This window comes from Serinus canaria, chromosome 2 (assembly GCF_022539315.1).
Source record: "Serinus canaria isolate serCan28SL12 chromosome 2, serCan2020, whole genome shotgun sequence".
Taxonomy (NCBI): domain Eukaryota; kingdom Metazoa; phylum Chordata; class Aves; order Passeriformes; family Fringillidae; genus Serinus; species Serinus canaria.
Genome location: NC_066315.1, coordinates 15,300,123 through 15,314,083, shown reverse-complemented (window position 1 = coordinate 15,314,083; position 13,961 = coordinate 15,300,123). Strand labels below are relative to the sequence as shown.

Here is a 13,961-nt window from a genome sequence, read left to right as displayed (position 1 = left end):
TGTTTACACTGTGACCTTCTGCTTATTGGCTGCTCCACAGTGTGCTGCTGAAGTTAAGCTCTGTGCACTGCAGTTGGTTCACCTCTCACTAGAACAGCTCCTTAGTTTCCTGTGATCAGTTCTCTCCTAATAAAGTGTGCTACGTTGGACAGACCTTTACTGAAATCTCCTGGAGAAGGAAAACAAAACCCTTCTCAAAAAATGGCTGGGTTTTTGCAGGAGGTGAAATAAAGTGGGTTAAGAGGGCCAGTGAGGAGACTGAGTCGCTAATGGGAGCTCTTCTGCTCTCACTATTCTTTTTTGAATAGTGAGAGCAGAAGAGCCAGGGAAGAAGTGGAAGTACATTTGGAAACACTGAAGAATGAAATGCAGGGGGATTACCCATAGTATGGTGTAGAGGAAGAAGGTGGAAGTACACAGAAGGCAGCAGAAATAAAATCAGAAGTGTGGGATTGACAAAGATGAGAGCTGGGAGACTAAAAGGAGTAGAGCTGGGAATGGTTGTTCTAGTGTTAGGAAGAGGAAATTTGGAACAACTGCAGCTGAGCTTCTCCATGTGTCAGTAAAAGCTGGGGTGTGACTGAGCACTTCTCTTCAGCCATCACACAGGCATCAATATTGCACCAGCCCTGGGGGCTGTTCCCTGTATGCTCATGAGGTGGCTCTGGGAACCTGAACTGTAACAAACCTCTTGGCTCCCCAAGGAACTGCCCTTGTTCTTTCATTTGTAGGCTGTTTTCTCTGCTCACTTCATTTCAACAAAGTCATGATGTTTTACTTTCGAGCTTGAGCTGACCATCTGTAGACCAGGGGAAGAACACTGCCCATTACCTCACTGAAACCCCATCTGTCTTCTCAGTGAATGTGTGCCTGCAGCACATAACTGGTGATTACATGGTGGATGTGTTTCCTCTCCTGTGACCAGAGCTGGGGTGGCAGCTGATTCTTGTAAGGTCACTGAAGGAGGTGGCCTTTTTGAGGCACTGAGTGTGGAAAGTATTTTTCAGCCTTGATTTAAGCAGAGGTCTTACATGAGCCATTATTCTGCTCTTTCAGCATCACCTTTGCTATGCATGTACAGATTTTGAAAAGCTGAAATTGCTTTTCTGGCCTGTTCTTGAAAAGTTCAATGAGAATTTTACTCTCTAGCTCTGCACCAGTGAGGTTGAACTGACTACAGTAACTGTGCTTTGTCCTGAGCAGTGAAAAAGCCAGGTTTCTTCATGTGGGTAACTTCCCTACCACCTTTTGCATTTAAAATATTCAAAATACAGATTTAAAAAAAATGTTAATTCTACCTTTTTCCCCATCTTTATAGCACAGGGGAGGAGATAATGCTGTATTTCCAAAATTCCTTCCTGAAGCCTTAGAATTCATAATGTCTAGGAGCAAAGATAAAAATGGGAGTGTTAAAATGGAGAAAAGTCAAGTGTAACATTATCTCCCATTTGAAATTAAAACAATGAAAGCATAAAAGCATGGGAAAGCCTTTGCTCATGTGCAGTTACACAAAATAAATTAACTGGTGACAAATAAGCAATCACCTGTGAGGGTATCAGAGTGTTCCCTTCCAGATGTGCCTAAATTTATTGAGATTCTCCTTTTTAACCAAAAGCAGAAGTAGTGTTCCCCTGGTGCTTTGAATTTGTCAGTCTGTATTCAGAGAGATTTGAAATGAGCAGGTGAAGCCATTTCCTCTAGCAAAGCAGTTTGCTCTAGCTTTTCTCTCATCCCAGCCTGAAAGTCTGTGAAATGTGACTGATTTTCATAGTTCAGAGCTATCCTGACTTCTTCCTAAAACTCTTATCAGGTCTAATGCTCACACAGCAGTTCTTCTCATTCCTTGTGTGTTGTTTAGTTTCCTCCAGCATTCATTATTGATATTCATAAGAGCATATTGTGCTGCTGATCTAAGCAAATTGGACACAAAGTGAGTTGGCTTATTTTAGGACTCACCTTTGTGTAATCATGTCTGACTGGCCCTTTTTTGAATGTGTGTGCCCCATTTCTTTGTACAAGTGAAACATATTTTGGGTGAGAACAGAATGAGAGGAAAGTCAGCAATTCTGAGCCAAGATCTGTGTGTGCACCTGGGCACAGCTTCAGCCCAAAATGATAATGGCTAAGCTTACAAACTATCAGCTGTTTTTTTTTTTTTAATTTACTGTTTTAAGAGTGAATTGGCCACATATTTTATCTCTTTTAATTATTATAGTGTGAACCCCAGGCTCATAGGAGGAGCAGGACATAACTGTGATAGTTTGGTTACTACAAACCAATAACCACGGTGATAATCATAGTTTAATTTTACTCCCTGTGCTCAAGACAATTTTCTAGCTGAATCATAAGATAAATACATCATTATATCTGATAGTAACAGGTAGGTATTTTAGCCTTACCAGGTGGTTTTGATGAAGGATGAAAATGCATTGTCTGTACTGACCTGAAGGGAAAGCCACTGTGTGTGTCCCCTGGCAGGGGTCCCGTGGCAGCACCGTGGTACCGGGTGACCTGTGCCACTCTCCTCTGCCTGCCAGCTCTAACCACAGAGTCATCTCCTGGCCTTCCTCAGACTGTGCAGGGAAAGAGGCTGTGACAGTGTCCAAATGTGGCATCTTGAAGTTGCCTTAGGAGTGGCGTAAGGGAGAAAATAGACTGAATCACAAGGGAAGCAGCAGAAGAAGAAGGTTTTTTTAATTTGGCTGGATAGCTATTTTTGTGGAGGGTAAATCATTACTTTTGAAGCCATCTGTCTGAATTGCAGTGAATCTCACCATGACTGATCAAGAGTAATGCATAATTAACTAGTAGTTCTCAAATGAGTATCTCTGCCTTGCTTTCATCTAGTTCCCATGGTTCTGGTGTTTGACAAGTACCTGTCTGCTGCCTTGGAGCTGTGAAGGTGGCTCTTCATGCCTACATCGCTGCCCTACTTTCGAGCAATTCATGCAGCGAGAAACGTGATTATTTTTTCAGTCTAGTGGTCCTGCAGTGCGCTGTGGTGGAAACTGTACCTGCACTCCCTGCAGTTTCGCGCTGCCAGTGGTGAAACCAAAGCTCGTCCCCCTGAGCTGTGAGCGGCTTCGCCCGCCGGGCAGCGCCGATGTGCCCCGGCCGCCGCGGCGCTGCCAGCGCGGGGATGGAGCAGAGGAGGGCCGGGAGGCTCCAGCTGCCGCCGGCTCGCAAGGTAAACACTGGGTGACCTCTAAGCCAGCCAGTCAACTCACGCCTGGCCTTATTAGGCAAGCTGCGGAGCCGTGTCTGGGGACGGAACATGCTGGATGAGACGCGCAGCCCAGAACGGATCCGGCGCAGACCCCGGGAGATCCGACCCAGAACTGCGGCGCTGACAGCGAGCGGCTGTGCCTGAGCCCAGCTGTCACTGACACTGCTCCCTGCCTGGCAAATAGCAGCAGTTATGCTGCAGGTGGCTTTAAAAAGTGAAATCCTTTTGTGTTAGTGGCTGTAGTTCTCTTCCTAGCACGTTTTTATAACCTTAGGACGGCAGTTCACGCTGTCAGTCCATATACTGAAACACTCTGTGGGCCTTTGCTGGGAAGTGTGTCTTCATTCCTTGCACTTTCAGAGGAATACTGGATTAAGAGAAACTAATTTTTATTTTTTGTAATGACTTTGGGACTAGTTTCTCCTCTTTTATTATGCAGTTTTGTGCCTTTTATTGGAAAACTGATTTTTATTGGCTAAAACAATTATCTCGCTCCCAGAAGAAAGGGAGGGTACATTGGCACCCACTGTCTGTGTCCAGACCGGGACTAAGCTAGGTTGCTTCATACCCACCTCATAAAATCTGACTTTCACATGGAAGAAGCCTTTAAAAAAGTATTTACATTTTTCCTTTCGTGTAATCTCCATAGATTTAGACAAGCAGATGCTGTGCAAACTTTCCCAGGCAGTTCTGGGAAGGCTCTTCAGACCTGACTTGTGATTAACTTCCTGGTACCCCCCTGAGCACCAAGAATGTTGGTGATTTTTGCAGGGGCCTTGGGAGTGAATAAGGGCAACAAAGAGAAAAACGCCATAGCTGCCATGAATTTAAACCTGCTCTCTAGAGAACACACTCCAGAACTGCAGCATCACTGGGTTAGCTTTTTTTTCCTCTTAATTTTTGCTTAGCTGTGCTGGTTGCAAATTAAGCCTTGTACATGTGCCTTTTTCATAGTGCAGGGACAGTACTTGTAGTCGAGCTATCCTACCTTGACCATCAGCTCTTGAATAAAGCATACATTTTATTTTATTTCTTTTAATAAATATTTAATTTTCTGAGAAAGCATTGCAGCATGCCATAAACAGGATGGGAGTTGGGGTCATGGATTTCTTGTCTGCAAGGTTGCTGTCTGCCTGAGGCTTGAAAAATTATATTTCAGGGTAAGTATGCAGGGATAGGACGTGGCCTGTGAAATGTCACATCGCAGTGGTAAACAAAATTGATGTTTTCCTTAGATGACTATCACAAAGAGCCAAAGAACTTTGTTATAAATTCTTCCTTGGGGTATGCGTGCCTCTCTCTGCTCCCTTTTTGGGCTTTTACACACGTGCAGAGGTGTTCACGGGCAGCCAGGAGAAAACTCAGTAATGTGTCAGGGCTTTATGTGGCACCTAACTGCGTGGGGCCACTTGCTGCTCCAGGCAAGGAGACAGCCTTGTACTGGTTACAGACACTAGAAGTGTCAGAAGATGGGGAAACCCATCCTAGAAACCTTGGCTGCTTGTTTTTGAGGCACACAAATTCAGCAGTCTCCCAGCAGCAGTTTAAGCCTAGGGCCAACTCAGCAGCAAAGCTCTCATTCACTGCAACAGCAAAGAAGAAGCTGAAGCTTCACGACTCCAGTGAAGGATGTCCACAGACAGATGTGCTGTGAAACACTCTCCAGTGCTGTTTCACTTGGTAAAATGCCATGTCTCCTCAAAGTCCTCGAGCTGTTTAGTAATTGGGATTGTCTGTATTGCTGGGAGAGGAGTTCCTGCCTTATCCTCCTTTCCAGCCATTTGCTCAGTGCAGAAATGGATGTGTTCACACCTGACATCTTCTGCTCCTGCTTTGGGCCCAGAGACAGATAGGTGTGACTGAATGCAGATAATACGCCCCACTGATATATCTGATTACCACATGTGAAAAGGGCATCTGGCCTTTGAACTTCCTTGAAAGAGCTCCTCTAGACTGATCCTACTCCTAAAGAGGAAAACCTAGGACAGCTTTTAATTATGCTACAGTCTTGTCATGCAGTTTTGCAAACAGTGATATGAGAGGTAGGGATGTTCCTTATTCTGAAATGTGTTCCAAAGCTGAAAGATACCAAAATCTCCTTTTAGGGGTACTTAATTGCTGATATTAATGAGTGGAGTGAAATCTGAAATAGTAATCTGGAGATTGGAAGGGGATTTCTAGTGCGGGTACAAAAATGCCTGGTTTTCTCCCTTTTCCCAGAGCACGTTACTAAATAGCCAGTACAAAAAGACCATCCATGTTGTTTCAACACATTTTGTACTACAAACCTCAGTCCCCTTTATATATCTTTCTAATCAGCTTTTTTCATCTCTTTGCATATTACCTGTTCTGAAGTACACTACCCAAACAATGTAGTGCTGAAGTTAAACTGAAGACTTGTCCAAAACACAATCACTGGCCAAATATAAATCATTTCACCAGGATGATTTTTTGGAAAGGATTATATTTGCTTTCTACTGGAGTGATGACACCATGTCAGGAAACTTTATCCTATTTTTAAAGTTCATAAGAATGGCCTCAATTTAAGAAGTGAGAAAATACCACTTCCCCACATACACGGGGTTTGGATGGAGAAGAACAAACCTGACTGGCATTGCCACCCCAGAATATGTACTGTGATTGCAAGGTGGGCTGCTGGGACGTGACTTGAGCTTTTAAGTGATTGTACTATGAAATTATCTTCTGGGATATTTTTGACCTGTCCTTCAGCTTTGGGCTGACTTCTTGAACAACTTGGCAGAGATTGCTGCAGGCTGAGAGGAAGGGGAAATAAGAAAAGGGAGTGCCTTGCCACATTCCTTTGGCCTGAATACCAAAAACTGACAGGGTGACGTGGGGTAGGCAAGAAGCCTGCAGCCTGGGAGGGGAGGTCAGATGGACTGATGGAAAAGAGTGGTCTGATTTAGCCCAGTCTTCTCACCTTCATTCCTGCAATCATCCACAGCATCTCAGATCTTGGCACAGCTCATTTTGACTAGCTAAACCAAGGATGCTCACCTTGGCCAGAAGAGCAGTTGAATAAAATTCATGAGCCCCTTTTGATCTCTTCCCATGAAGAGTGGATGAAAATATGATTTCATCATTTCGTATAAATGATTAAGTAACAGATCACCTCAGTTTTCTGTGCTGCTCAGATTCCTGTTTACCTAACTAGCATATTTGCAGAAAGTTTCATGCAGTCACTGTGGGTTTTCTTTCCTCTGCATTGTTGATTTCTTTAAAATTTTATTTTATTTTTAGGTTTTCTTCAAACAGCTGTCATGGGCTTCTTTGATTTTTGCTTTTATGACAACTGTGAGTCACAACAAAGTATCTACCTCTCTTCATCACTTCTAAACACTTTTAAATATAAATTCATAAGTGATCAAAATTCAAGAGGAAAAAAGGCCTGATCTTGGTGGGACCTGGTTCATAACTCCTCAGTGCTTTGGGGCTGGCAGGCCTGTAAGTTGGGAAGTGTTTTTCAAGTTGTTTAAACTCCAGCTTTGATTAGAGCTATTAGTTTTGCCAGACAAAAGGAAGATATTTTCCTTCTCTTCCTGTGGGAAGCTTCAGAACAATATTTAACTGCCAGCTGGTCTTTCATGAGCGGTCTCAGATTCGAAATGTATACATGCTTAACCTCGAGCTCTAAGCCCAGATGACTGCAAACTTAGCTTCCCGCTGGGCTGCCCCCCTGTCTGAAGGCTGAACTGTTGTTCTCTCTGTGTTTGCTTATGTTGGAAGCTGCTAATGCTGAAGAATTAATAATGGCAGAGGGGGACAAGAACATTACTACCGATTTGTAACACAGCCTTGATAACATAGTTTGGCTGAGCACACTTGTAGGTCCTGGAGACTGGGTCATTTTTGAAGGACAAACTGCTCTTCCTCCTTTCTTCATCAAGTATTTGGAGATTAACTTCTTTTCCTCTGGGAAAGATTTGCTCTTAAACCTGCTGTTTTCAAACAAGCAGCAAAATGCTAAATCCAAGACTTCTTTTCTTGATACCCTTGGTTGACTCTGCTGGCTTACTGGTTTTGTACCCTGTTTTTCTCCACTTCCAAAGCTGGTTAAGGGTCAGCACAGAGGCTCTTCTTGTGACAGGTGGTCCCTTTTTGGTGAAAAGGAGGGACAGAAGAGGTCACTTACCTACAGTTCAGTATTCCAAATGATCTGTGTGAAGTGCATAGCATTGCTGTAATACCCAAGGCTCCAACATCTCAGAGTTTTAATATTGGAAGCAGTGTTGGCACATACCCCTCATCTTGAAACAACACTGAATGAATTCTGGGATTGCAGATTCTGCCCAGCAGCACAGTTTTAGTATCAACAGCAGTGTCAGGAATGTTAAATTGTAGGTCCTGTGCACAGAGCAATGGCTGGTGATCACCTTCCAACCAAACATGAAGAGATCTTGAAGGCAAACTCTAGGTATTTTTGTGAAGAGCTTGATAGAGATTCTTTCTTTAATTGAATATTTTACTTTCCCCTATAATACCTCTCTTTGGACCCATGAGGTAGCCCCTGGATTCTTGACCTGCCAGCTGTATGTAGTAGGAAAAGGAGTCCTATTTGCACCAAAGCCTATCACTGATATTTCTTCCCAGGTGGGAAGTGCCAGACCACTTGGAGAGACTATCTTCTTACTGTGTACTGTAGACAGAATCTGAAGAGCACAAGCAAGAGCCCATTTAAAAATTACACAATTGTGAAAAGCATTCCAGAGTTTTCCTGTCTTTCTGCAGCTCTCTGTGCTTTCCCTTCTGCACCTCATTCACCAGGACAAAATGCTGAGGATGATGTATAGCAGAAGAATGGGGGAGCCTGACCCTGACCTCCACAAAAACAACCATACCCCTCCTTTTGTTGTAGGGGACATTGCCAAACAGGGGGGTGACATTTGAGCTGAGCTCACCTCCTTTGTTAGCCGGAAGAGTTGATCCCTTTCCTTATCATAAGATCTTGTGCCTTTTTCTTTAGTCTGGCACCTCCTGAAAAGCACACCTAGCAAAAATGAAAGGGAGTATTTACTACCACTTTGGCTGTCAGGCTGGGTCTAGGGAAGCAGGACCTAGCAGAGGTGCTGCAGCAGGAGGAATGATGGCTAGGACTGTCTGTATTGGCAGCCCTGAGCTATTGCATCAGCTCAGCTGTCAAGTCTAACTTCTCCTTCAACCTTGCTAAAGATTGCAGACACAGTATTTATCAAATGAGTGGTGTTTACCTGAGCTTTATCAGAAACTTCCCTTACTGTGTATCAGATGAGTTACAGGTGGTTAAAAATGCTCCAAGTAATAATACCTCTATTCACAAGATCAGGTAAACAGTCTTCAGACAGGCAGGTCAGAGAAAGAAGGGTTTTTTGGGGGGAAGGGTGTCTCTTGTTGCTATACCAACACATATCCTGGTCCAGAATTTCCCCATGAGCTGTTACCAGCAGCTCCTTAGTAAGTTCTGCCTCATCTTATTTCTGTGTTTTAAGCACACCTGCACCAGATTTTCATGTTAATTGCAGGTTTGGACTAGTGCCAACAGATTACATTTTTTGTATATATTAGGCTCAAGTACACGGAGGCCTTCACAGCTGGTCAGGACTGCACAGCAATGTTGGTTTGTGTTGTGTTGGTAGTGCTGGGAGTCTTTAGAATTAAACATGAGAGGTGGCAAGGTTACAGGCAAAGAAAAGAAACATGGTATGTACCATCAAATATTTCTGAACAGAGAAGGTTACTTGATGAGTCAGAGGCTTCAAGGCCGTATTCTTTTTGTTGGGTGACTCTTGTTCCAGGGAGCTCTGGACTGTTGAAAGATCAGCTAAGAAAAGGTGCTTTGATTAGGTTGACTCCAACATGATTTATGTTTTTAAAAAGAAATAGATTGAAACAAATATCAGGTGCATTAGACAAGATGGAATGCATGTTCTTCTATCCATTGCAATAACTTGTTAGCATGAAGAACAGTGTTTTGATGACCTAGATAGGCTAAATATAACCTCATGATGAGCCAACAGCCATTAATAGGTTTTTGATGAAGTATGTTTTTCACTTGGTTTTGCAGTCTCTTTCACAGCATCATTGTTTGTATCTTGTCTGTACATTTAAGTTCCCAGCATAGATCAAGGGTTCTGTTGTACCGGGCATCACAAAAACAGGTAAGAATAGTCAAGAACTTCAGCCTTGTGTTTCTAGTCTGCCTTTCATGGTCCTGCCAACCCCAGTCCTGTGGAGAGTTTTCTGCACATAGAATCATAGAATGGTTTAAAAAGGAAGGAACCTTAAAGATCATCTCATTCCAACACCCCTGCCAGGGACACTTTTCACCAGACCAGGTTGCTCAAAGCCCCATCCAGCATGGCCTTCAACACTCCCAGGGATGGGGCAATTCACAGCTTCTCTGGACAACCTGTCCCAGTGGCCTCACCACCCCCACAATAAAGAATTTCTTCCTAATATCCAAACTTACCCCCCTTCAGCTTAAAGCCATTACACCTTGGCCTGTTTACAGGTCCTTGTAAAGTCCCTTTCCTGCTCTCTTGTAGCCACCTTTAGGTACTGGAAGGTGCTCTGAGGTCTCCCTGGAACCTTTTCCTTGCTGAACCACCCCAGCTCTCTCAGCCTGATACTGATAGTAGCTAAAATCTTTTGGAAGGGAAGAAGTCTGTTGGAGGGAAGCTGATAGACTTCTCTGTCTGTTTGGATGGGGTTATGTGCATGGACCTGTTTCAATCACAAATTTAATGCTTCTTGTGTCTGTGTTAGACCATCAGGTAGTTCAGTGTGAGTGACTGAGCCAGGGTTATTGCACCATTGCAAACAAATATTTCCAGACTTTCAAAATTAGCTAAAAGGGTTCCAAATCTTCAATCCAAAATCCATCAAATCTGTTTAATAAAAAAAAAAAAAAAAAGGTAGCTAGACAGTACTTTAGTGCAATTTTTCACCTTCTGTCTTGAATTAAAATATTTGGAGCTGTGGTGTCTGTTCTTAAATCCCTACCCCCACCAGTAATTTTGCTCATATGTTATCCATAAATCTTGTCTGTTTTAAATGTTCCAACTAATAGTTAGGCAAAATATTTAAGCATAATGCTATGATTATCAGAGTCCATTTTTTGGCAGCCTGGGTGCTGTTTTTCTTAAATAAGCACTGCAGTTTATCCTGATTAGAGATATGAAGGAATTATTCTTCTTCTCGACATTTTTTCTGTTATTGTTGGGGGTTTTTTTTGTTTGTTTGGTTTCCTAATATGAGGATTCAGGGGTTCTGCATTCGTTTTGCAGGAATATAATGTGCGATTTGGCTGGATCTTTGAAGTGGTAATATTATAAATCTCCCAATCACCACTGCCCAATCTGTTTTAGCATTCATGTGCCTAATTTCTGTTCGTAATCTGATTACTGGCTTGAGCTGCTCCGGCTTGCAGCCTATTGCTATGCATTTACTGTACTCCCTGGGACGCAGAGCCTGACAGCTCCAGTCCTGTGCTATGAAAAATCTCTACACGATATTGCTAAGACAGGCCTAAGGGCTGTGCCTGCTTGAGAATTAGCTGCTATTGTAGTTTCTCTTTGCCGAATCCTTTGTTTGTGCAACCATGTTCAGAAATCCTTGGATCTCCAGCTATTTGGGAAATGTTAAATTCTCTGAGGAGCAAGGTAAGAGTTCCAAGCAGATAAAAGAAAATGCAGTTTGTGTGTGTTTAATCTCTCCTATGTATGTCTGCATGTGTAAATATTGTTTGACTGGCTCTCCTGCAGCTGCATTAGGTACTTTAGCAATCAGTATGCAGTTAGTCACCTAGGCTATTTTGTTATTTCCTAAAGGACACTTTTGAAAGATCCGATTAGATGGATCTTTTAATTAGCTCAGCATGCCACCGACTTAGGGCCTTTAAATATACTGAGTAACGCTGGAAGGTTATAGCTACTTTTTCTTTTTAGATTCTTCATTTTAAATTTCCTACATATTAAATTAGGGATAGGGGTTTTATCGGGTAGTTTGTGCCTAAGAGAGAGGGAACTCGACTGAACAAATGGTTAAACTTGTGAGCAAGTGTGATTTACACTTCAGTAAAGATTCTCCTAATTTTAAATAAAAATATTTTCAATTGCTAGAATATGATTATGAACATGTTTAGAATTCTTCAGTAAAAAGCAGAACAAAATTCTGTTGTAAATATTTTTTTCTGTCTATAGAGTACGGTGAGGGTGGTTTTTTTATCTTTAAATTAACCATTGAATAAGACTCTGCTAAACTGATGTTTCTTTTGTGGGCACATTTACTGTCTTTTGATGCAGAGTTGTTTACTTTTCCTCCTGTGTTTGTATTTAAGACTTCCATATTGTGGTGAGTAAGTTTTATTGGACTTTAATCCCCCCCACATGGTGTTTAATTTGAACAGGAGGAAATACATAAAATATCAAAACTCTGTAATGGAATTTAATTGTCTGCTAAGTTTTTCTGTCTTTGGGAGGAGAGGGAAGATGGGGACTCACCCCTGTGAAACACAGCAAAGTTTTAAGGAGATTTTGAGGCATTAAAGATTGTGGTGTGTACGAATGTTGCTGAATGTGTTTAAGGGGTGCAAGAGCCAAACTGGCTGATGTGCCCCTCCTAGCAGCCCTTCTCCCTCTCTGCTCCCAGGGAAGCAATGCAGGCTCCTTTCTTCCCTTCTCATATTCCCTCCCCAGTTTTGGCTGGGCTAGGCAGAATTTCTCTGTGGTCTGCTTGTGGTTTTCATGGTGGACAGCTGTTCCAGTGCCAATAATTCTAGGATGGGTTGCATCCTGTTAGAGCAGCTATAAATTTAAGATATGCCTGGTTCTGATTAGCTAAGCTGATACTGAGCTGGGCTTTGGAAGTTAGTGCATAGTCCTCTCAAAGAAATGTAAATCTCCCCTTTTTAGAGGATCCATATGGCTCAGAGTATTCTTTTTAATGCTGTAGTGTAAAATATAATGATTTATATACCATTTGCACTGTTTTTCTTACAATATTCTGTTTTGCTCTAACAAGATGTTTTTATGTAATCTATGTGCTTTATTCTCCACTAAATGGAAAGAGAAAATGAATGTTAACAAAAACAGGAAAAGTTGCCTAATAAAGTTGAAGATTGCTATTATCAAAGCTGCTTGAAATCTGTACTGACTTGTAGCAGATGTCTAGAAAATGTGCCTTTTTTGCACATTTTTAGCTTCTTTATCAAGTTGTTAAAAAGATCTTTTTTTCTGTTACTTTTTAAAAGTTTTTTCAATCTTTATACCTGCAGAGGTGACAGAAGGAAATGGAAGAGAATAAGAAGTTTTGAAATGCTTAGACAAAATGTACCTTCTCTAAATTAAGACCCATATTGTCAGCTATAATAAGTTTCATTAAACCCTTTCTGCAAAAATAAGAGACATTCCACCCAGACTTAAAATACTGTGCATAACCAAATTTTTTTTGTTGTTGTTGTTGTTAGGTCTTCCTTGAAGTAGTTAAACCTCAGTTCTGAGGTAGAGTAATAGGAGTGTAGCTGCAGCTGAATTTTCTAAGGTCTGGGCTGTGTTCTAAAGTCTGTGTCTGTTTTTGAAAAATAAAATGATTGCTGTGTCAGTGACCAACTGTTTATTAATGTAGGGTCTTGGGTAGTAGATTTAATACAGATGGGGATGGAAGGTAATTTTTCACTGGGAGTAAGTTGTCAGTAGCTCCATGTGTTTTTGCACAGCAGTCCCAGACCAGGACCTGCTCCCTGGCTGGCAGTGCTCTGGGGTGTCTTGGCTGCATCCTCACTGAATGGAGGGAGAGGGTGCTTGGAGCACCGTTCCCTCTTGCCACTGGTCATCATTTAGACCCTCTGGTGATGCACTTGATTGCAGAAAGGAAAAAGTTTAATCTAGGAGATGGTGGGGAGATTGCCCATTGCTTGTTATAGTTCACACAGTTTTGGGAACCCAGAGGTTTTATCTTACATGCTTTTTTTAACATGAGGCTGCAGTTTTGCTCTCAGTGTAAATATGTGTTCCTCTGTGTTCATAGTGTGTTGTAAGGCTATTCAGAAAAAAAAAAAAAAAGGGAGCTTCCAACCAGTAGACAATCTTCAGAAAAATTTCTGTCATGGGTGGTGAAATACTGTTGCAACAGATCCTCAGCTGGACATCTCTTGGCTTCTGCAGTGAATATGCAGTTTTTATAGTATTGCCAGGCTGCAGCCAAAAAGGCTCTTGCTGCTTGCAGCATTTCTTGTTTGCAGAGTGCTTCATAAACATTTCCATTGCCCATTTTATCAGCTGGAAAGAGTGAGTTTAAATGATCACCTCAGGCTGTATTGCTACACCACAAATATTAGGAATAGAACATGGCAGTTCCATAGAGTGTTGATGCTTTTGATGTGTCTACTGTCTGTACTCATTTTTCCAAAGCTTTGGTTTTTCACCATCTTGGACATGCCAGCTGGTGCTCCTTTGCTCAGAGAGGAGGCCTCTGCACAGTCTTTTGCAGGGGAAAAAGGTTATGCTTGGAAACTATAACCCAGTGTACCAAAAGTTCCCCATTTATTACAGCATCTTCAAAATTGTGTGGTTTTTTTTTTTTTCTATTTCACAGATTTTGCCAAAGGAAACTCAATCAGATTTAAGCCTTCACGACTGCTCCTAAGGAAGAGAGCATTAAGGTAAGGTTGAGTTTTTCTTGCTCAGTGAGGATGGCTGTTTGCAGTAACTTTCATTGCTTGAATCTGCATTTATTCTTT

General features: G+C 42.1%; 1 protein-coding gene across 10 annotated transcripts in view; it reads left to right on the top strand.

Moving 5' to 3' along the window:
* The window catches only part of SVIL (supervillin), a 134,294-nt gene that overhangs the window by 55,894 nt on the left and 64,439 nt on the right, over positions 1-13,961 (top strand). For all 10 annotated transcript variants that reach the window (XM_050970666.1, XM_030229977.2, XM_018909275.3 and 7 more), the window contains one exon: positions 13,817-13,883. Coding sequence is in view for 6 of the 10 variants with exons in the window: in XM_018909275.3 (XP_018764820.3) it covers positions 13,817-13,883 (67 nt within the window). In the remaining 4 variants the exon portion in view is untranslated. The remainder of the gene's footprint in view (positions 1-13,816; positions 13,884-13,961) is intronic.